General features: G+C 47.0%; 1 protein-coding gene across 1 annotated transcript; it reads left to right on the top strand.

The window, feature by feature from the left end:
• Positions 1–2,653: 2,653 nt before the first annotated feature.
• Positions 2,654–17,088, top strand: MTHFSD (methenyltetrahydrofolate synthetase domain containing). The gene is made up of 7 exons (XM_079316056.1): positions 2,654–2,810; positions 3,132–3,245; positions 4,176–4,289; positions 5,982–6,072; positions 6,813–6,925; positions 7,137–7,262; positions 15,220–17,088. Exons 1-7 carry the CDS (start codon positions 2,676–2,678, stop codon positions 15,721–15,723), a joined length of 1,197 nt encoding a protein of 398 aa, XP_079172182.1. The 5' UTR covers positions 2,654–2,675; the 3' UTR covers positions 15,724–17,088.
• Positions 17,089–20,753: the final 3,665 nt, after the last annotated feature.

The following is a 20,753-nucleotide window of genomic DNA, read 5'->3' as shown; positions in this document are numbered from 1 at the left end:
TGGGGACAGAGGGACAGAGATAGGGACAGACGGACAGACATGGGGACACAGATGGGGACAGAGGGACAGACGGACAGGGATAGAGGGACAGACATGGGGAAAGAGAGAAAGGGACGGGGACAGAGATGGGGACAGACAAACAGGGACATAGGGACAGATATGGGGACAATGAGAGACTGAGCAGGAAAAGAGGAAACAGAGAAAAACGGTGGAGTGAGGATGAAGGTGAGAACAATGGAGAGAGAGGATGAGTGGAGAAAATAAGCGGGCAGAGGAAAGGAAGGAAGGAAGAGAAAAGAAGGAAGGAAAGGAAGGAAAGGAAGGAAAGGAAGGGAGGGAGGGAGGGAGGGAGGGAGGGAGGAAGGAAGGAAGGAAGGAAGGAAGGAAGGAAGGAAGGAAGGAAGGAAGGAAGGAAGGAAGGAAGGAAGGAAGGAAGGAAGGAAGGAAGGAAGGAAGGAAGGAAGGAAGGAAGGAAGAAGGAAGGAAGGAAGGAAGGAAGGAAGGAAGGAAGGAAGGAAGGAAGGAAGGAAGGAAGGAAGGAAGGAAGGAAGGAAGGAAGGAAGGAAGGAAGGAAGGAAGGAAGGAAGGAAGGAAGGAAGGAAGGAAGGAATTCACACTCCTTTCATTAATACAAACGACCTTAAAAATGCTTTTATTTAAAATTTGCAGCCTTTTAAAATTTTTCACTATTGAACCTCAAGCAGAACATTATGGCTGGTTTAAAGCTCCTTTTTTGGGTGCATTTGGGCTGATTTTCATGGCTGCCCAGACATGTTCAGCCTGCAGTTCCAAGGAATGATCCCTGCAGCACAAGGAGTTGCTTTCTGCATTTTTCCCAGGGTTTGGATTCATCTGATTCATCTGTCCCTCCCTTTTTTTAGGTGTTTTCACAAGGGAGAGCTCCATTTCATTTGCTTTAAAATCCAAGATCCTTTTTTAAACTCTTCCACTGTAATATTTGATTCAACTTGGTAAAAATAGATTTTAGAGGTGATTCAGGAACATCCAAAGATTAATTTCATTTATAAAGATAATTTAATTTATAAAGCAGCCTTGTTTGCTTCCCAAAGAAAAGAGGTTTTCCTGTGGCACCCACCCCTAAGAGCTGCTCCAGGCTGAAGTGACAGAAAAGACCCTGCAAAAGGAATTTTGTGCAAATTTCAGCCCTGTGGAGACAAACCAGAGAACTGAGGCAGCAAGAAAAGATGCCACTTATCAGCAAACTCCTCATTTTTTTAAGGCAAACTACCTTGATTTGTAGAAAACAGCTCAGGTCCTCTTTTCTGGAAGCCAATCCTGGGAAGGAGCAGCTTTGGAGGGAGATGTAGGTGGTCTAGAAGGATCTCAGCCCTTGATTGTTAAAGGATTAATTACCAGCACTGCTCTCCCTCCCTCGTTTTCCCTTCCCTGGGGTGGGAATGGGTCCCAGCTGGGGTGGGGACATTGGGTGACAGTGGCCAGGCAGTGCTGGCACTCCCAACCCCACAAATCACTGCCCCAACACCCTGAAAGGACAGCAGAATCCCCAGGAGTTTTCCGTGAGTTTTCCATGAGTTTTCCAGGAGTTTTCCTTGAGTTTTCAGTGAGTAGGAAGTGCAGGAATGAGCTTCAAACACCTCAGCCCAGCTCCACATGGGTGGTCTGCTGTGGCTGGAAGGATTCCCACTGGCTCCAGCAGCACTCTGAGCCAAGGAAAGGCTCTTCCCAAACCCCACTGCAGCACCAGAGCTCCAAATTTTATTTTTTTGGATGTTTCCAAGTGAAAAGGTGAAGCCTCACCGCAGCATTTATGGTGATACAATGGGGATGTTAATCCAAAATTGGGAATCAGAGCTGGAGGAGGGAACCAAGCTCGGAAGAGTCTTGGCCTTTATGGAGAAAAAAAAAAAATTCTCAGAGAAAAAAAAAAAAATTTGCATCTGCCCAGCTCCATCTGCAACTGCTCAGAGAGGAGCATCCGAATTTGTTCTGCTTTTTTGGGTTGGCAAAGCCACAGCTCTTGGATGCATCCAAGCCAAGCACAAACTCTGAAGATATTTCCCCCCTTTCCTGCCACACTTTAAAATAAACCTTGGTTGTTTCATTGTTCCCATGACCCCTCCATCCCACTCCGCTCAGGAATGTCGGGATTCTCAATGTCCTCCTTCTTCTCGGTAGAATACACTAATTCTATAAATAATAAATCGTGCAAACAAGTCATTTATTATCTAATTAAAGGCGAGCAAGAAGTGAACTTTCGGGAAGGAGGCAGACTGGGTATTGTTTTATTCACCACCAGCCAACTTTTAATGGAAAAGTAATTAATGCGAGGGATTATTTTACAAAAAGCGGGGTGGGATTTTAAGACGTGATGGAAAGCCCGTGCTGTTTGCATAATGCGGGCGGAAATCTCACATTAATGCGCTAGCACAGCCGTATTTATGTTTAATTCCAGAAGTGAAGCGGGCTCTGAGTGACATCCCTCTCCATGAGCCCGCCAGCTTCGCCTTCGAGGCGTTTTGAGCCCTCGGCGCCGCCGTAGCGGAGGCGTGGTCAATGCGGAGTCCCCACCTCTTTATGCTAATATAATGGGGGCGTGGCCACTCGGAGGGCTGGGTGTGGTGACGTCAGCGAGGGGGGTGTGGCGGCGGTGACGTCACGGCAAGCGGGTGAGGGCGGTGACGTCACGGGCAGTGATGGCGGGCCCGGGCCGGGCGCTGCCCTCAGGGGCCTCCAAGTGGGAGATCCGGGAGAAGGTTTGGGAGCACCTGGAGGCCTCCGGCCTGGCCGAGTTCCCGCGGCCCGTGCGCGGCCGCATCCCCAACTTCAAGGTACGGCGGCTGCCGGCGCTGCCCGCCTCCTGCTGCTCCTTCCCTCCCCACCTCGGGCCCAGCTCCCCCAGTTCCCTGAGCTTCGCAACCCTCAAGGGAAACACAAGAAAACAAAACCACCCTGTCAATGATCACGGTTTGAATTGGAAGCTTAAAGCTCATTCAGCAGCCACACCTTCCTCTATGCCAGGTTGCTCCACGCCCTGCCCAATTTACACATTTCCAAAACAACTAAAAATCCGTGGGATCAGCCTCTCCGGAGGGTGAAAGGCTCTGACTTGCCTGTTTTGCCAGCCCGGAGTGATGCCGGTGTTTACGCAGGGCGCCTCCCGTGCTGCCCCCCGGCTGCTGGGCCTGCCGGCGTTCCGGGCCGCCCGCACGCTGAAAATAAACCCCGATGCTCCCCAGAGGATCGCCCGCTCCCTGACGCTGCGAGTGAGTGCAGATCTTCCCCTGTCCCAGGGCTCGGTGCAGGCCTGCTGCTCGCTGGGGCAGCTGGGTGCGTTCAGCAGAGCGCGGCAGGTGAAGGTGGATCCCGACAAGCCGCTGGAAGGGGCGCGGCTGGCGGCTCTGCAGGTAGCGGGGACAGCGGGGACAGAGGGGGACAGAGGGGACAGAGGGGACAGCGGGGACAGCGGGGACAGAGGGGACAGAGGGGACAGAGGGGACAGCGGGGGACAGCGGGGACAGCGGGGACAGAGGGGGACAGAGGGGACAGCAGGGGATAGCAGGGGACAGAGGGGGACAGCGGGGGATAGGGGGGGACAGCAGGGGACAGACAACAGAGCTGGCGGCACCTCACAGCACCTGGCACTGCAGCTCCAGGAGTTCTTGTGAGCAGCTCGTTTGGTACCATGGAATGGTTTAGGTTGGAAGGAGTTTGAAAGGTAATTCAGTTCCAACCTCCTGCCATGGGTAGTGACACCTTTCACTGTCCCAAATTGCTCCAATCCCAGTCCAGCCTGGTTTTAGACATTCCAAGGATTTATGGGCAGCCAGAGATTCTCTGGGCACCCTGTGCCAGGGCCTGCCCACCCTCACAGGGAGGAATTTCTCCCTAATATCCAACCTCACCCTGCCCTTTGTCAGTTTGAAGCTATTACCTCTTATAAAGGTATTTAGAGACATGGCTTTAAAGAAGGGGGTGTCTTTAAAGGTGTGTCCTCAGATATCTTCAAATGTCTTACCTTTTATTCCTTCAATAAAAATTTACATGGAATTTTTCTTCATTGGAGGAAATTAATCTTGCAAGCACTACACAATGAACAACATAACAAATTAAATATTTGGCCACGTAGTTTTTATTGTGTGACAACAACAATATTTCTTCAGTGCAAAATGAATCTTTTCATGTGGTTTCCCCAGGCAAGGAAGACTCTGCTGGTTCCCACACCACGTCTGAGGACTGGGCTGTTCAATAGGATTGTTCCCCCTCCAGGTGCCACCAAGGAGATCCTGAGAAGATGTGCCACGTCTCAGGTGGGGATGGGGGATGGAGGAGGGCTCAGGTAACTTGTGGGACAGTGCAGGGTTAGGATGGACCAGCTGGAAAACCTGAAATATCTTCCTGTTAGGATGTTATTCCTGGGTTTGTGTACATAATATTGAAATCAGGAGGAGATTTAATCTTAACAGGACAGTGTTGACATTTCTGAGTGGATTTTTGGAAAATCATGAACGACTTGAGGTGAGCTGGATTTTTTTTTCATGCTCCTACATTCTGCATTCGAGCTGCTGAACACTCTGGGGAATATTTTAGTGTTCTTATATGTTACCAGATAGGCAAGACAAGGTTTTTTTAAGAACACAGCACCCAAAGCACCGTGAATTGTGAATTTGCATGCAGTGAGGCCCGGACACGTGCTGAGGGTTGGGTTTGCAGCACGGTCTCTTGCTGCCCTCTCGTGTTACAATCTCACTGTGCAGCTGAAAACCCTGGCAGGTTTTATATCCTTCTTTATTTGCCATGAAACCCCAACTGGTACAGCATGAAGAGGTTACTATATGGATTTATTTTCTCCTTTATCTCCTGCTAAAGGCAGTAAAGTTGTGCCCAACCCCATAAACAACTGAGGTTGTAAATGGCTGGTAATTAGTAGTGACTTTCTTTGTTGGAAGTTCTATTGGAGTCATTAACTAATTAAGCTGTTCAGAGCTGAAGAGCAATTTTGAAAGAGACCTTTCTCTTGGCCTGCTGTCTGATCTGGGCTCTTACCACCCTGTGTCTGGTTTTTCCCTCAGCCCACTAATGAAAAAATGCTGTTGGCAGTTTGTGTTTACAAAGCACTGTGCAAACAATCCTTCCCACACTGCTGGGAAGTGCCTGATGGGCATTAGTGCTGATAGTCAGCCACAAATGGCTGAATTCTTGGGGTTTGTGCTCTGCACAGAAAATGTTTGGCTCTTCATTGTGATTTTAATATTGTTAATTTGTAATTAGCACCGAGTTGAGTTGGTGTGAAGAGCATTTACAGTGTGCTGTCCACATATATTTGGAGTGATTGAATCACAAGGTATATTTTTAATAGTTCTAAACCTCTGATATTTAAAAACCCAAGTAACCATAATTTCTGCAATCTGGACAGAATTTTCATTAAGATGAGAACAGATTGAAGAGGAGTGGGTGGGGATGAACAGGGAGAGAGGGGAAGAAAAAAATAATTGTGTCACTTTGTGTAATTTCAGATTTCTTTGTGCTGTAGCTGTCTATGTCTAAAATAACTTTGTGATTTGTATTTCAGAATTAATCAAAGCATTTGTAGTTCTCTGGTATTCCTCAGGTTTTTAGTAGAGTAGGGAGGTGTAATTAGGAAGTGTCACTTGCTCACATTTTTAGGAACAGATTTCCAACAAAGTATTTTAAAATATCAGGTTTGGATCCTAAATAAATAACCATGCTTCTAAAAGTGCCCACCTCCCTCAGCTCTCCTTGCAGTGTGCCAAAATTCTTGTCACTGTAGTAGGGAATCTATTCTAGGATTCCCTGGGGGATAACTTCCCAGACATGTACAGCTTGGCTAAACATGGAAGAGACCCTTGGAAACGTGGGGAGTTACTTGGATTGATCAAAATATCCTGGATTTCTGCCTCAATGCTTGGAAGATTGAGGTTTGCAGAGTGCACAAATGCTGTTGGTTTTTTATTTTTGGTTGTTTTTTTTTTTTCCTGCAGGGTATCAAAGACTACAGCGTGCCTGTGGGGCTGGATGGGAAAGCACAAGTAGATTTGGTTGTTGTGGGATCAGTGGCTGTCTCTGAAAAAGGTAAGGAAAAACTTCCAGCAGAAAAAATCCCAGTGCAGTGTCAGGAAGGCCACACCACATGGGAGACAGATTTATCCCTGGAGCTGAGTTGTGCTCTTGGGTTCTGCCTGTGTGTGTGACAGATCCCTGCTCCCCATCCCAGCAGGAGCAGCCATGCTCCAGGATGCTCTGGGCACACAGCAGAGGGCTCAGAGATGTTCTGGCTTGCAGGAAAACTCTTGAGGCAAGCAATTATTTGTGGTTTAAAGGAATCCAGGCAGGCTGCCTGCTCTGAGATCTGCTGTGCTCACACAGGCTGGTGTGTTAGACCTGCTGATTCAGTACCTATTTGGGGATCAGATTTTGCATTTTCTAGTGTTTTGGAAACCTGCTGGTGCTGAAAAATTTTCCACTGAGTTTATCCCTTGCCTAAAATAACACAGATTTTGTGTGTGACCCAGACTCCTCTTCACCCACATTAACCTGTGCTGGATATAAATAGAAGATTGCTAAATAAACTGTTGTGTTAACTGCATTAAATTTGTTTATTCTGAATGGGAAGCTTCTAGGATCTTTTAGGAATCATTGAAACTATTTTGTTTCATTTCAGTGCTGGTTTCAAGGAAATTTACAATCTGTGAGAGATGCTGATCTGATTTTTTCCAGAGTTACAACTTGCAGACTGCTCAGTTAATGACACAATTTTAACAACTTTCCATCTGCTTTTTTGGGTTTTTTTTCCCCACTTTTCTGTGCTTTAGGCTGGAGAATTGGCAAAGGGGAAGGTTATGCAGACATGGAATATGCAATGATGGTGTCCATGGGTGCAGTGCAGGAGGACACACCTGTGGTTACCATCGTGCACGACTGCCAGGTGAGGTCAGATGTTGAAACATCCCCTCTGCAGCAGGGAGGGAGCTCTGGGACACTCCCTGCTCTGGCTGGAGAGGAGACATGGAATGATGCTGGTTTGGCATCTCTATTCCCATTGTCTTGGATGGATTTGCATGTGACAAGACCTCAGGAATGGGGGCAGTTTTAGGGAATTTGTTTTTTAGCTACTTAACCAAATCTCTGCCTTGTAGGTGCTTGACATAGCAGAGGAGCTGCTGGATGATCATGATTTAACTGTGGATTACATCCTGACCCCAACAAGGACTATCCAGACTAATTGCAAACGACCTAAACCTCAGGGAATAATATGGCACAAGGCAAGTTGAGTCTTAATTCAAGTGAAATCTTAAACCTTGGCTGCTGGTACCAATAAGCTGCTGATAAACACCCCATTTTTATATATGAACTTTAAAAAAATTAGAAATACTTGAGAAAAGAGCAGATATGTGTCCAAGGCCAGGCTGGATGGGCTGGAGCACCCTGGGGTAGTGGAAGGTTCCCAGGGGTTGGAATTGGTGGGTAGAAGTTTGTGCTGGTCTGGTTGGGAAAGGAAAACACAAACTGCTGGTGGAACATTCCTGTTCCTGCAGTGGATTCACTTTCCAAGGATAAATTTGTGGCTGGAGCTCATTTTCAGGTAAAAAAAAAATTTACTTTAAACATGGATCTTTATTTATTGCAGTTCCTCTATTATGGATCTGGCCCTTTCCCCCTGCCCAGTGTCAGAAGCTTCCTCAGCTTCCCAAATAGTTTCAGAAAAGCTTTCAGTGAATTGTTTTACTGGAGGTTCCTGCTGGGAAAACTTTGTCATTGGATTTTCATTTCTAAAATCATCCAGTTAGGGAGCAGACACAATCCTGCATGAGTGAGCACAGCAGGAATGCAGAAATGAGGAATTGTGCACCCACATCTTGCAAAAACTCAGGAATCTTAAGGGAATACTTTCAGGGAAATCAAAATTTGTTGCATAAAATTTGCCAACCAGCAAAAAGAGTTAAATTTCTTTAGGTAATGTATCTGCAACAAACAAATTCTAGCCAGGACTATTTTTATTCCACTGGTGGGAGAACATTTCACCCTGCCTGTGGTTGAGGATTTGAGGTTATAAATAAATAAATAACAGCTCTGTCTGTCCTAGTGCATTTTTTCCATTGAATTATTTTTGAATGGTAATTTTTTTTTAGGATATTATTGAATGTAATTGTGTTGAAGGCCTGCCCCTTGTGCTCCATCCATCTTGCCAACATACTTTTGATCAGTTTGTCTGCCTTGGTGTCAGACTTCTCAGTAAGTGGCCTTGCTGACACTTCTTTATTTCTTTTTCTGTGCCTTTAGCAGAAACTGAATTTTCTGCAGCTTTCACTGAGAATGGAGCACTGATTGACCCTTTATTTGAATATTTGAGTGTTGATTTCACACCTAGAGCTGTGTGGATTCAATAGGAATATTGGAGAAGACCAGGCAGAGCAGGGATAATCATCACTTTTCTGTCTTTTTGGGAGCAGAGCAAAGTGTAGTGTCTATATGAAGAAGAAATTACCATTATTCCCCAGGGAAATGAGTGACATTTATTCAGTTTGTGCCTGTACAAGTACAGCTCTTGCACAGAGGGGTTTGGAGGTGGGAGGTCTGGTTAATCAGGGTGTGAAAAAGGCAGCATTTGATAGGGGCTATTTAAGTGTTTGTCCTTTGGATTTGCCTGGCTACTTCTCCATCATTTTCTCTCCATCCTTTTCTCCTTCAAATCCTGCCTTTGCTGGTGCATTCCTGTTCCTTAGAGCAAAACTAAATGAACCAAGAGGCAGTGAGTAAATAAATCATCCACTTCTAAACGTGGGCTTTTGTCAACAGAGAGTGACTTAACTTCATTGTGAAGTCCTGTGAGGTGGAAAAAACATTGTAAAGAAAAGTTGATCCTTGGGGAGCAGGGCTGGATCAGGCCAGCACAATGTTTAGGGGTTTGAAATCCAGGTGTTTGCAAATATGGGATTACAGCTGAGGGTTGTTTGGAAGGATGTGCTGCCAGTAATGCCCACTCTGGGTTTTACAGCTCCAGAGGGAAGGAAACAAATCCATGGCTCCATTTCCATGGTGCTGCATTTTCCTGCAGTGCTCTTGTGTGTTCTGTGCTGTTAAAAAACTTCCAAGGAAGAGCCACAATATCATCAATACCAAAGAATCATTATCAGGCACTCTAGAAACACTAAATCCACAGTGCTGGGGGGTGTTTGTGCAAGTTTTGTGCCTCTGAGGTCAGAGTTTTGGGACATCAGTTTGAGTTACTGGAGGGCAGCAAGAGCTGCTGAGAGCTGAGCACTCTGGAAAACTTTATTTGGATGCCAGTGGAGAATTATTTGGCTTCATCTGTCTTGAAAATCCAACCCATTGTTTCTGGGAACTCTAAATTCATGAAGCTACTTATTTAATATTTTTCTTATTTAATATTTTCTATGGGTAACTGTGATCTTTATCTGGAACTCTGGCTATTCTATTTGTCCCAATTATCAAGTTATTTGTGCTGTGCTTATTTTAAATTGAAACTCTACAGACAAATTAAAATATTTGGGTTCATGAAGAGGGAAATGAGAGTAGTTGGTGGAAAAATCACTATTTTAGCAAGCATTTCCTTCTGGTTTTGAAATAATTCTTTTTGCTGAGAATTTTATAGCAGTAGGAAAAGAATTTTCCTGAAATGAAATTAAATGGGAGGAGGGAATCCCTGTGACAACAAACAGCTTTGATTTGGGGCTGTGATAGAATATTTGGAAAGGAAAGGTGGCAAATCCTTTAGCAGAAGAAAATGGCTGAGTGAGTGTTGCCAAGGGTTTGTTTTGGTGTTTTTTTGGGGTAGGGGGAGCAGGAAGAACATGGTCACACATCTGAACACCTTTACAAAGCTGAGCCTGGCTGCAGAGTCCCTGGAATGCAGCTGGCAGGGGTGGATTCCAAGTGTGGCTTCTCCTGAGGGACAGCAGCAGGCTCCACGGGCTGCCAGCTCCCAGAAATATGTCCTTGGATTGTGTGCACATATTTGGACATTCTGTGCAAATGGATGATAAAATGTTCAGCTGTGCTGGCCTTGTCTGTGCCTCACATCCCTGTTTGCTCAGAGCTCCTGGAAATGAGGACACTGTGTGAAAAGTGGGGTCTGTCCTGGAGCTTTTCAACAATCTGGGGTCAGAGCCCTCTGAGGATGGGCAGAGATGAACCTTTTGCCCACCTGTTAGGAAGGGCTGATGGATCAGTCTCCATCTTAAAATCATGGGATGGTTTGGGTTGGAAGGGATTTTAAAGAGAGTCTTATTCCAAGCTCCTGCACATCTTCCAGGTTGCTCCAAGCCCCATCCAGCCTGGCCTTGGACACTTCCAGGGGCAGCCAGAGTGCTCTGGGCACCCTGTGCCTCCCCACCCTCCCAGGGAACAATTCCTTCTCTAGATCTAAACTGAATTTTCCCCTCTTTCTGTTTTGAGGCCATTCCCCTTGTCCTATGAACAGTTCCTCTCCAGCTTCCCTGTAGCCCATTCAGATCCTAGAAGGTGCTGGGATGTCTCCAGGCTGAACAGCTCCACCTTCCTCAGCCTGTCCCCACAGGGGAGGTGTCCCAGTCTTACCAACTTTGTGACTTCCTCTGGACTTGATCCAGCATTCCATGTTTTTCTGATGCTGGGGACACCAGAGCTGAGCACAGGATTCCAGGTGGGGTCTCACCATGTTCCTGTGTCAGTGAGGTGAGGAGCTGTGGGAAGCAGAATGAAATAGCAGGATAAGGACAGCATCCCATCCCATCCCATCCCATCCCATCCCATCCCATCCCATCCCATCCCATCCCATCCCATCCCATCCCATCCCATCCCATCCCATCTGCCCTGTCTCACTCCAGGGTTGCAGTGCTTCCAGGGAATTCTCAGTGCTGTTTGCCTGGGCTGCCTCAGGGGTCAGCATTACTCACTGTGACAGAGGACAAGCACATCCTTCATCCTCCCCAGCAGAATGTTGGAGGTGGCTCTGCTCAGGGCTGTGTGGGAGCAGGGGCTGAGCAGAGCCCTGGTGTTGCAGAGGGATGGTGCAGGATCCATCTGCCACCACATCTCAGGATCAAGCCAGGTCTGCTAGCAGTGGATGCTGTGGTTAAGTGCTGGGAGATTTGTGTTGGCTCTCAGCATCCAGGACTTTTTTTCCTCAGGTTTCTGTCAGAAAGGGGTCACATTTCCCTCCTCAGCTCCTTTCCCAGTAATTGTGTGCCAGAAGAATTTATCCAGCCTGCTGTCCTCTTTCCCCAGGGCTCTCCCAGCCATGGCAGGGAGTAGGCAGGATTATTAAATGATTAATTGCCTTTGGTGGAGTTATTTTTAACCCAAATCACTTCAGAGTGGATGGCACAGACCCATGAGCACTTCTGTTGGCCAACCCCAGAGGGCTGAAGTGTGGAATTGGTTTGGGAATTGGTGCTCAAGGGATAATAGGAAACTTCTTCAGCTTTGGTTTCACTACCAAAGCTAAATCCCAACACTCAATCCAAAATTTAAAAACATCAGTAAATGGTTTGGCCTTGACTTTAGAGGGATGGGGGAGCTTCCAGTGCTGGGTTTGCCCATGTTCACATAGCTGGGTTAACCAGACTTGGGCTGGAATGTCCCTTAAATTCTGGCTTAGCCTGAAGCAGTAGGTAGGGACAGGGCAGGGATAAGCAAGGCTGGGGAGGACAGGTCTGCCAGCACAACAGCCAGAAGTGTGCAGCTTGTTTGAAAGGGAGGAGGAATATCTTTGGCCTCTCTCCACATGAAAATAAATCTTTGCAATCCTCCACAGCTCACAGGACAAAAGGAACTTTTTGCATGATGGTAATTAGCAACACATTTTACTACCACAGGGTTCTTTTGTTTGCTCTTTTGCAACAGAGCAGAACAAGCTTTTTGCTCTGCCCTGTCACCCACTGCCCCCTTTGCCCTTTTAATTCTCACCCCCAAAACCCCATGGATTTATTTGTTTGTTGAATTGAAACCCCAAATCGAGTTTCTGCTTTTTTTGTGGTGTAAAAATGGGAGAAAATAGGGAAGAGTTTAGGTTTGACCCAGCTAAAATGTTCTCCTAGAGCCCAGAGAATAAAGCCCTTAAGGTAAATCCTCTGTGCCACTTGTGACAGGAGAGTGACACTGTCAGAACTTGTCTAATGTTCTTTACAAACCTTTGCTAATACAAAAAAAATTAGTTTGGTTTGTTTCTGTTTTATCTGCACAGGGCTGGATTTTAAGGAATCACTTCATGGTGGTGTTTGATCAGAACTTAAAAAAAAATAATTGATAGTCCTTACAAAAATCCCAGGATCATTGAGGCTGGAAAAATTTTTCAAAATCATTAAGTCCAACCTGTGTCTGATCCCAGAGCAGACAACTGAGTGCCCTGTCCTGTCTTTCCTCAAACACCTCCAGGGATGAGGACTCCACCACCTCCCTGGGCAGTAATTCCAATGTCTAATCCCCCTTTCTGTGCAGAAATTCCTCCTCAAACAGAAATGTTGTTGTCACTGCATCTTCCTGAGCTTACCAGGAGCCTGAAACAGTAGCTCCAAGAGCTGCAGTCTGATGCCAAAATCTCCTTCGTGGGAGGAGATGCCTGGTGGAAGTCTCTTCAAGATTGTGCTGTTCCCTGGATTATCTAAATCCTGCCCTTGAAATCTTGGGAATTCCAGAGTTTATCCTTTCAGTGCCCATCTCTGATTGCCCTAATCTCCAAAACCCTGAGGGTTTGCCCTTGGTAGCATTTCCCTTTCTCACCAAACACCCAAGCCATGCCTTGGCAACTGAGTTTAATTTCAGGATGAAAGGAGCTGTTCTTGGGTTGTGCTTTGGGGCCAGGAGTGATTGGTTGCATGAGAGCAGAAAAATGTTTTTCCTGTTTGGTTTAATTAGCATAGAGCTTACATTTCACATCAAAATTTGACAGAAGACAACAAATGTTCTTAATTGTTGGCCAGCACAAACAAAGTGAGATCTTTCAGCCCTTGGTTTGATGTTGTATCACTCAAAGAAGGGGAGTTTGCTGTCAAACACAGCACCTGGAATTCTTGGCTGAGAAAAACATATCAGCCCCAGAATCCAGGGAGTAATAACTCAGTAAAATCTGAAAATGGTCTGCACCTTTCTGAGTGTGGAGGCTCCTGGAGCAAGTCCTTGCTGTTTGATGTTGTGTTAGCAGAACTAGCACAGGATTTATGGAAATCATATTTTTATTTAGTTCCAGCCTGAAATAAAACTTGATTGTTGGCTCTTCAGGAGATGAGCCCTGGAAGCTTTAAGAGAATTCTGTTGAGTGACTTTGCTGTCACCTCATCCTGACATTGCCCCACCCTGGCTTGGCTTTTCCTCGAGTCACTCAGAGCTGGGCTCCTGTCCCCAGAGAGCTGAGCTTGATGTTGTGCAGATCCAGCCTGGCTGTGACTGTAACTGTAGGAGCAGGAATTCAGAGCCTCTGGGATGAGTGAGGTCTGAGCTGGGACATCTGCAGGCATGTGCTGACTGGGATATACTGGTGCTGCTCCAGTCCAGCCTGCTGAAGGTGCTGCCCTACCAGAGTGGCCCACTCACATTCGGGGCTACTAGCCTGGATCTCTGCTAGCTCAGGCATTGCTTCCCCAGGCTGTTTTGCTCCCTAAATTTCAGCATTGGATCTGGTGTTGATGGATGTTGGACTTGTCCAGCAGCCAGGCAGGAATTCCTCCTCCTTCCAAGCACAGCATGCAAGCCAAGAGCTCGACCACATTAGCTGGGGAAGCACTGCATTTCCTGCCAGGGTCTGAGTGCAGCCTGGGGCATCTCATGCCTCACACGGATGGGCTTCAGTTGTTGAGAGGAAGAGCCCTTCCAGAAAAGCTCTTTGGGAGCAGGGCATGGATGGAAGGGTGGGTGGGAGGAAGGAATAACAGGCTCACAGTGTGAAGTGCAGTGGCCGAGCTCTTCTGTTCCCTGCTGCAGCCCAGCAGATCCATGTGGGATCTGAGGAGCTGTGGGTGGTGTGGGAGGTGGGATGGCACAGAGGGGATGTGCCCCAAGCAGGGGATGTGCCCCCAGCTGGGCCCACATCCATGGGATTCCTGCTCCAAGGCACGCTCCTGCTGCAACTTCCACCATTGTGTGACCCAGCCCATGGGATGTCCTGCTCTGGGGGAAAAGCACCAGGAGCTCTGCAGAATGGAACTGGCTACTGGGTTGGGATGGATTCTGCCAGGATGGGGGATTGGGATGGATTCTGGCAGGGCAGGAGATTGGGATGGATTCTGCCAGAATGGGGGATTGGGATGGATTCTGCCAGGATGGGGGATTGGGATGGATTCTGGCAGGGCAAGGTTTGGGATGGATTCTGCCAGGATGGGAGATTGGGGTGGATTCTGCCAGGGCAGGGGATTGGGATGGATTCTGCGAGGGCAGGGAATTGGGATGGATTCTGCCAGGGCAGGGATTGGGATGGATTCTGCCAGGGCAGGGGATTGGGATGGAGTCTGCCAGAATGGGGGATTGGGGTGGATTCTGTCAGGATGAGAGATTGGGATGGATTCTGCCAGGGCAGAGTTTGGGATGGATTCTGCCAGGGCAGGGATTGGGTGGATTCTGCCAGAATGGGGGATTGGGATGGATTCTGGCAGGGCAGGGATTGGGATGGATTCTGCCAGGATGGGGGATTGGGATGGATTCTGGCAGGGCAGGGATTGGGGTGGATTCTGCCAGGGCAGGAGATTGGGATGGATTCTGCCAAGATGGGAGATTGGGGTGGATTCTGCCGGGATGGGAGATTGGGATGGATTCTGCCAGGATGGGGGATTGGGATGGATTCTGGCAGGGCAGGGGATTGGGATGGATTCTGCCAGAATGGGGGATTGGGATGGATTCTGGCAGGGCAGGGATTGGGATGGATGCTGCTAGGGCAGGAACAGGCCCTCAGTCAAAGCAAACACAAAGGACAAGGAGAATGCAGATCTGAATCACTCAGATAAATAAATATCAAATTGGAATAGTCCTGACTTTTTTTTGGGATTTGCCTGCTGGATCCAGGTTGTGCTGCTCTCTTCAAGAGTCACCATTGGTTTTTTTTAGGGAGAGACTTCCCAATCAGGCCAGCAATTAGGAACATTTGGAATGCTCTGGCACTCTGTGTGGCAGCAGCATAATAAGGTTCCTCTCTTTTTATGGCACAGACTAGCCCTGATGCTCATCATCTTTGTTTTTTTGGAAGGCAAGGAATCCTTTTATAATAATTCTGTCCATCTTCCTCCTTTTTAGGTCAGCTCTGAGATGCTGAGAAAAATCCCCATCCTAAAGACTCTTAGAAGCAGGGAGAAGCAGGCTGGCAAGGATGTCACCCTCCAAGATGAGCATCCAGCCCTGGCAAACACCAACAGAGCAGCAATTCCAAACAAGAAGGTGATGGCTGCAAATACCCAACCATGGGCTGCTCCAGGCTCAGCTCCAGTGGGACAACATGACCCTGTCAATCCCAAATTAGAGGGATCTGACACAATTACCACTGTGTATGTGGGGAACCTGCCTGGCAGCCTGAGAGTGAGTGAGCTGAAAAGTGCCCTGAGGGAATTGCAGGTGACTCCTGTTCAGCTGAGCTGGCAGGGAGCACAGCACAGAGCTTTCCTGGATTACAGGGATCCAGGAGCTGCAGGCAGAGCTGTGTCCTCCTTGCAGGGCCTGAGCCTTGGGGGCAATGCTCTGAGAGCAGAGCTGGCCAGGAACCAGAGGAACAAAGGAAAAGGAGAAATCAATGCTCACAGATGAGTATGAAGAAGAAAACAAACAAACAAACAAAAAAACAAAGTGTTTTCATTGTTTTGTGAGAAGCCAAACTGAAGTTTTAAGGTTTTTTAAGTTTAACCAAATTTCTGCACAAACTTTCCTCACTCCTGCACTTAGACATGTAAAGATTTGTCCCCTAGAGAGGAGCCATTTCTCTAGAAACAATTGCCCACAAAGATGTTGGAGTCTGTGAGTCAGGGATCTCTCTGAATCCTTCACCCACACTCTGGTTTTGGTGCTGTTTGGTGTTTTTGTTAAGCCATGGCACCTGCAGCAAGGTGGTTCCAGTCAGTTATTTAAGGTTACACCTACCCCATTATACCTGTGAGGTTAAAAGGCAGCAGCAGGAAATCTGTCCTAAGGGTAACAATTCTGTTTACTAAAAAAAATGGGCTTTGCCTGTTGGGAGTTTTAAATTTATTTTTTATAAAAATGGCCAGGGAGAGAGAGATTGTCTGTTCTGTGCCTTGAAGAGTGGCTGTGGAAACACTGCCTTAGTTCTAGTTCTAATGAGCTCTAGAGACATCAGGTGGGAAAGATGAGAACCCTTTTCTGAGCTTTTTGCTAAATCAACCCTTGGTAAACCTTGGATTTCTTATTTCAGAGGAAAGCAAATCCCAGTTTTCTCTGCTTTCCCTCAAAACTGCCTTTCTGATGGATCAGATAATTATAAAACAGCTGCTTTTCCTGATAGTCTCTTATAATGGGGTGTGATTCCTTTGCCTCTGTGAAATAACATTATTATTATTTTATTATCATTGTTGTTGCGGAAAGCAGTTACACCATGGTCAGAATGTGGTGCTCAGTCTGGCATGGAATTCTCTGGGAATTTGCTGGAGATTGTAGCAAAGCCTCTGTGCCTTTGTCACCATCCCTGATGGTGTAATGGCCAGTAATGACTAAGACTCTTATTCCCCCCCCTTTTTTTTTCCCCTGGGTTTCTTATTCCTAAAAAACAAGTTGAATTTTGGCCCAGCCACCCTTTCTAAACAGAAGCACTTTTGCCAGTGATGCTGGGCATATACTCAAAGTAAGCATCTAAATGGATTTTGGGTTTTTTTAAGTAAGAGTTGGAAACTTTTTTTTTTTTTTTAGCCAGGGAGTACTTTTAAGTGTATTTTGAGCAGATTATTATGCCTGGAGGGTCAGACATTTATTTATTAAATAAATTATCATCATTATCATGTGGCTCTGTAGGGAAGGGCTCAAGGAAAGCTTTGGAGCTGCATCCAGCCCTGGGATCCCAGCACAGGAAGGACATGGAGCTGTTGGACAGAGTCCAGAGGAGGCACCAGGATGAGCAGAGGGATGGAGCAGCTCTGCTGGGAGGAAAGGTAGAGAGAGTTGGGATTGCTCAGCCTGGAGGAAGGAAGGCTTAGAGGTGAGCTCATCCAAATGGAAGTGACTCCTGCTCCTGATGGAGACACTGGACAGGGGGAATGGCTCCAAAGGTGGAATATTAAGGAGAAATCCTTGCCTGGGAGGGAGCCAGAGCAGCTGTGGCTGTCCCTGCATCCCTGGGAGTGCCCAAGGCCAGGCTGGACACTGTGCCTTGCAGCACCCTGGGACAGTGGAAAGTGTCCTTGTTCCCAGCACAGGGCTTGGAACAAAATGATCTTTCAAATCCCTTCCAACCCAAACTATTCTGTCATTCTCTGAACTTCTTGTTAAGTCAGCAAAGGATCTGGAAAAAAATCAGTGGTTCCATTTCCTTCTTTGTACAGCTCCAAATGATTTCCAGTATCACTGAGTCCAAATTCAGACAAGCACTGCACAACCCTCAGGGTTGTGTTACTACCCAAACACACTCACTGCAGCATCAGCTTCCAAAGCAGAGGAAAGAAAAGCAAAAAAATAATTATCCATCCCTGCCTGCCCCTTCCAAATGATGGCAAATTGAGTAATGGCATCATTTACTGTTCCTTTTGACTCTGGGATATTTCTTGCTCTGCTGAAGATGTCCAGGTGACCTTAGCAGTTAAAAGCCAATGACTCTGCCAATGAAAACTTCCAGCATCTCAAACTTCCCCTGTTGCATTTCAGGAGGAACCACCCTTTTCTGGTCATATTTGTGGGAATCACATCATCTACCTTCTCTCCTTTCTTCCCATCTGAAGTTTCAGTGCAGATGTGTTTATGTGTTCTGGAAATGTGGGAACTTTGCTTGCTTTCCTGTCAGCCCAGCCTGCAGCCAGGGGCCAGTTTTGTTTGGACAAACATCTGGATGTTTTTCTGTTTGCAGTTGTGGTTCTGGGTGAAGCCCACAGGTGAGCAGTGTCCAAAATCTTGGCTCTTTCCAGCCTGTCACTTTTTTTTTTTCTGTCATGTGTTGCAAGACCACATTTCACTGTATTTACCCAATATCCAGAGTTAAACTCCAAACCATGCTATGGGGAGATGCTGACTAGGGATATATGCAAATATGAAACCAGGAGGAATTTCTTCATGGAAAGGGTGGTCAGGAATTGGAAGGGGCTGCCCAGGGAGGTGATGGAGGTGTCCAAGGAAAAGCTGGACATGGCACTCAGTGCTCTGGGCAAGGTAAGGATGGCTCACAGATTAGATGATCCTGGAGTTTTTTTCAGCTGATATGATTCTATGAACTGTAATTAGAAAGAAATATAATTGCTGTAAGCTTTAGCTTATTGGCATTTTGAATGGACTGCAAAAATGCTGCAGTGATCCAGGTTATTAATAAATGTCAGGGTCTTTCAGGTGCTGCCATCTCAGTCAGTAAATCCCTCTCTGAAATCAGTGCAGTTCTACCTTGGAGAGTCAGGGAAGCAAGGGCAGGGATTGGGGTCTGAGTGCTGCTCCAGCTAAAAGACATTTCAGTGCCAAACTGCTGTTGCATTAAATTAAATGAATTAAACACAAGAGTGGCCAAGGCACAGCCCTGCATGATCTCTTGGTGTCTCCAGCTGTATGATGTGGATTTTCTCTTGTGGCCTGACCCTGAAGGAAACAGCAGATTGTGTAGAAAAAGTGAATGGGGCAGTCTGCCTCTCTGAGCTATTGTTCCAGGTTCTCTGCATGTTCAGGAAGGCATCACTTAGAGCAAAGTCAGGAGGGATTTCTGTAAGGCCACAGAACTCTGAAATGCAGGAGATCCTTGGGTTCTAATCTCATTAAAAATCTCAAGGAATTGAAGCCTGCTTATGTTTTATATTGGCCCAGACCAAGGCTATGCAAGATACCAACAGTCAAACCATAAAATCCATCCCCTGAAATATTCTCTGACTGAATTAACTCCCTTTAAGGAGCAGAATACTCACTCAAGTCATGATTCCTCCTTCTGTACCTGCTGTGACCTGTGCACAAAGATACAAAATGTGCCTCATCTCAGGTGGGTCCTGGCCCAGTTTTATTGCTGAAGACTCATCAGAAAATCATCACCAGTGGCAAAGCATTGCCTGGGTGCTGCAGAAAAGTCTGAAATGCTGCTGATAGATCTCTGCACTGCTTTGAATAGGGATGAAGTGATCCCTAGCACAGGCCTGGGTGCAGCAGCAGCAGCAGGGCTGTGTGATGAGAAGGAACATTCAGCAGTACAATGGGAAATGCTTTCCTGAGCCAACTTTGTTCCCAGTAATTCAGACTGAGGGCTCCCTATTCTCTGCACAGCCTGATGTCCTTGCCTGTCATGTGGTTTGGCACATTCTTTCCAGCTCCTTTCATGGCACAAACATTTGGGATGCTGCTGTTGGGCTGTTGTTGCTGCTCTCCCCTCTTTTTGGGGGGTTCAGATGCTGGTTTGGAGCTGGGAGGGTTTGGGATCAGCAGTGACCACCAAGGTGTCCATGAGGGCTGTGACCTTCCCAGGACCATTCTCCCTTTCTCCCTACCCTCATTTGTGGGAGAAATGCAGAGGAAAACCAGCATGGGATGAATGGAACCTCCACAATGGAGAGCAGGGTGACTTTTGGAAGGTTTTTTTTTTTTGGGAGGCCATCAGTGGCAGCGTGGTGTGTGGCACAGAGCAGTGAGGCAGGGCTGGAATCTGCTCACAATGAGGGCGAGGTGGCTCCATGCCACCCCCAAAACTGCACAGGCATGAGGGCTTTCCTTCAGCCAGCCATGTCCATGCAGTTCCTGGAACAGGGACAAGGCCACACAGCTTCAAGCCACCAAAGACAACAGTAAACAGGCTGGGTTGCTGGGTAGGCTCTGAGTTACAAGAGTCAGAGACGGTTTGTTTCCAGGGAAATAAAAAGGAGAGAAAAAAAAAAATCTCTCACCATCGAGGCTTTTTCCTGGATCTCACATCCAGGTCCACATCCAGCCCTCCAACATCTCCCTGATCCCCTCCCAACAAGCAGCCTGCAAGGACAGAGGCTTTATCCCATTATCCCAATTAAAAAAAAAAAAAAAAAAAAAAAAAAGCAGGAAAGGGATGGTTAAACACTGTCTCCAAGTCATGCCTTTCTTTTTTTTTTTGTGTGTGTATGCTTTTTTTATTTCATCATCTTCTACTGCTCCGAAGGGAGAAACAAACAGCTTTTAGGGCAATGTTTCCATTGAAAAATCCAGCACTGAGGCTGTGTATTTTTTCTCCACAGGGGTGAGGAGGGGGAGGGAGGTGTGCAGGGATTTCTCTCATTCTGGTTCCTCCAAAGGAACAACCCCTTGCAGCACTTCTGCCTCTGGAGGAAACATCTGTGGCTGTGGCCACGTTCCTTGGGCAAACCCCCCTGCTTGGGAGGCTGTTGTGTACCAAATACTTTGATTTCCTGGTTGCCATCTCTTAAAGATTATCTCCCTCCCAGAAAAGGGCAGCATTTCCCATGTTTCCATGTGTAATGTCCCTGATGGCTGCTATAAACATCATGGAACATTTCCCTGCCCCTCCTCTGACATAGGTAGGCAAAGTCCCTGCTTTTCATCTTTCAAAGCCCTGAAGAAATGTTTAGGGTCGTGTATCCTGCCATTGTTCTGGGCTGGGCATCCCACTGAAGTGCCTGGGAGAAATGAGTTCAGGATATGGATCTATCTCTGGTCCATCTCTGCTGTGG

Source organism: Erithacus rubecula (assembly GCF_903797595.1).
Source record: "Erithacus rubecula genome assembly, chromosome: 12".
NCBI lineage: Eukaryota > Metazoa > Chordata > Aves > Passeriformes > Muscicapidae > Erithacus > Erithacus rubecula.
Note: the sequence above shows the minus strand (reverse complement) of the source record. Positions and strands in the feature narration are given on the sequence as shown.

Bases quoted from the DNA above. Each gene is read 5' to 3' on its own strand.
- MTHFSD (XM_079316056.1), top strand. From the start codon at position 2,676: ATGGCGGGCCCGGGCCGGGCGCTGCCCTCAGGGGCCTCCAAGTGGGAG. The intron at 6,926-7,136 runs GTGAGGTCAGAT...TCTGCCTTGTAG, and splicing joins CCATCGTGCACGACTGCCAG to GTGCTTGACATAGCAGAGGA. The intron at 7,263-15,219 runs GCAAGTTGAGTC...CCTCCTTTTTAG, and splicing joins AGGGAATAATATGGCACAAG to GTCAGCTCTGAGATGCTGAG.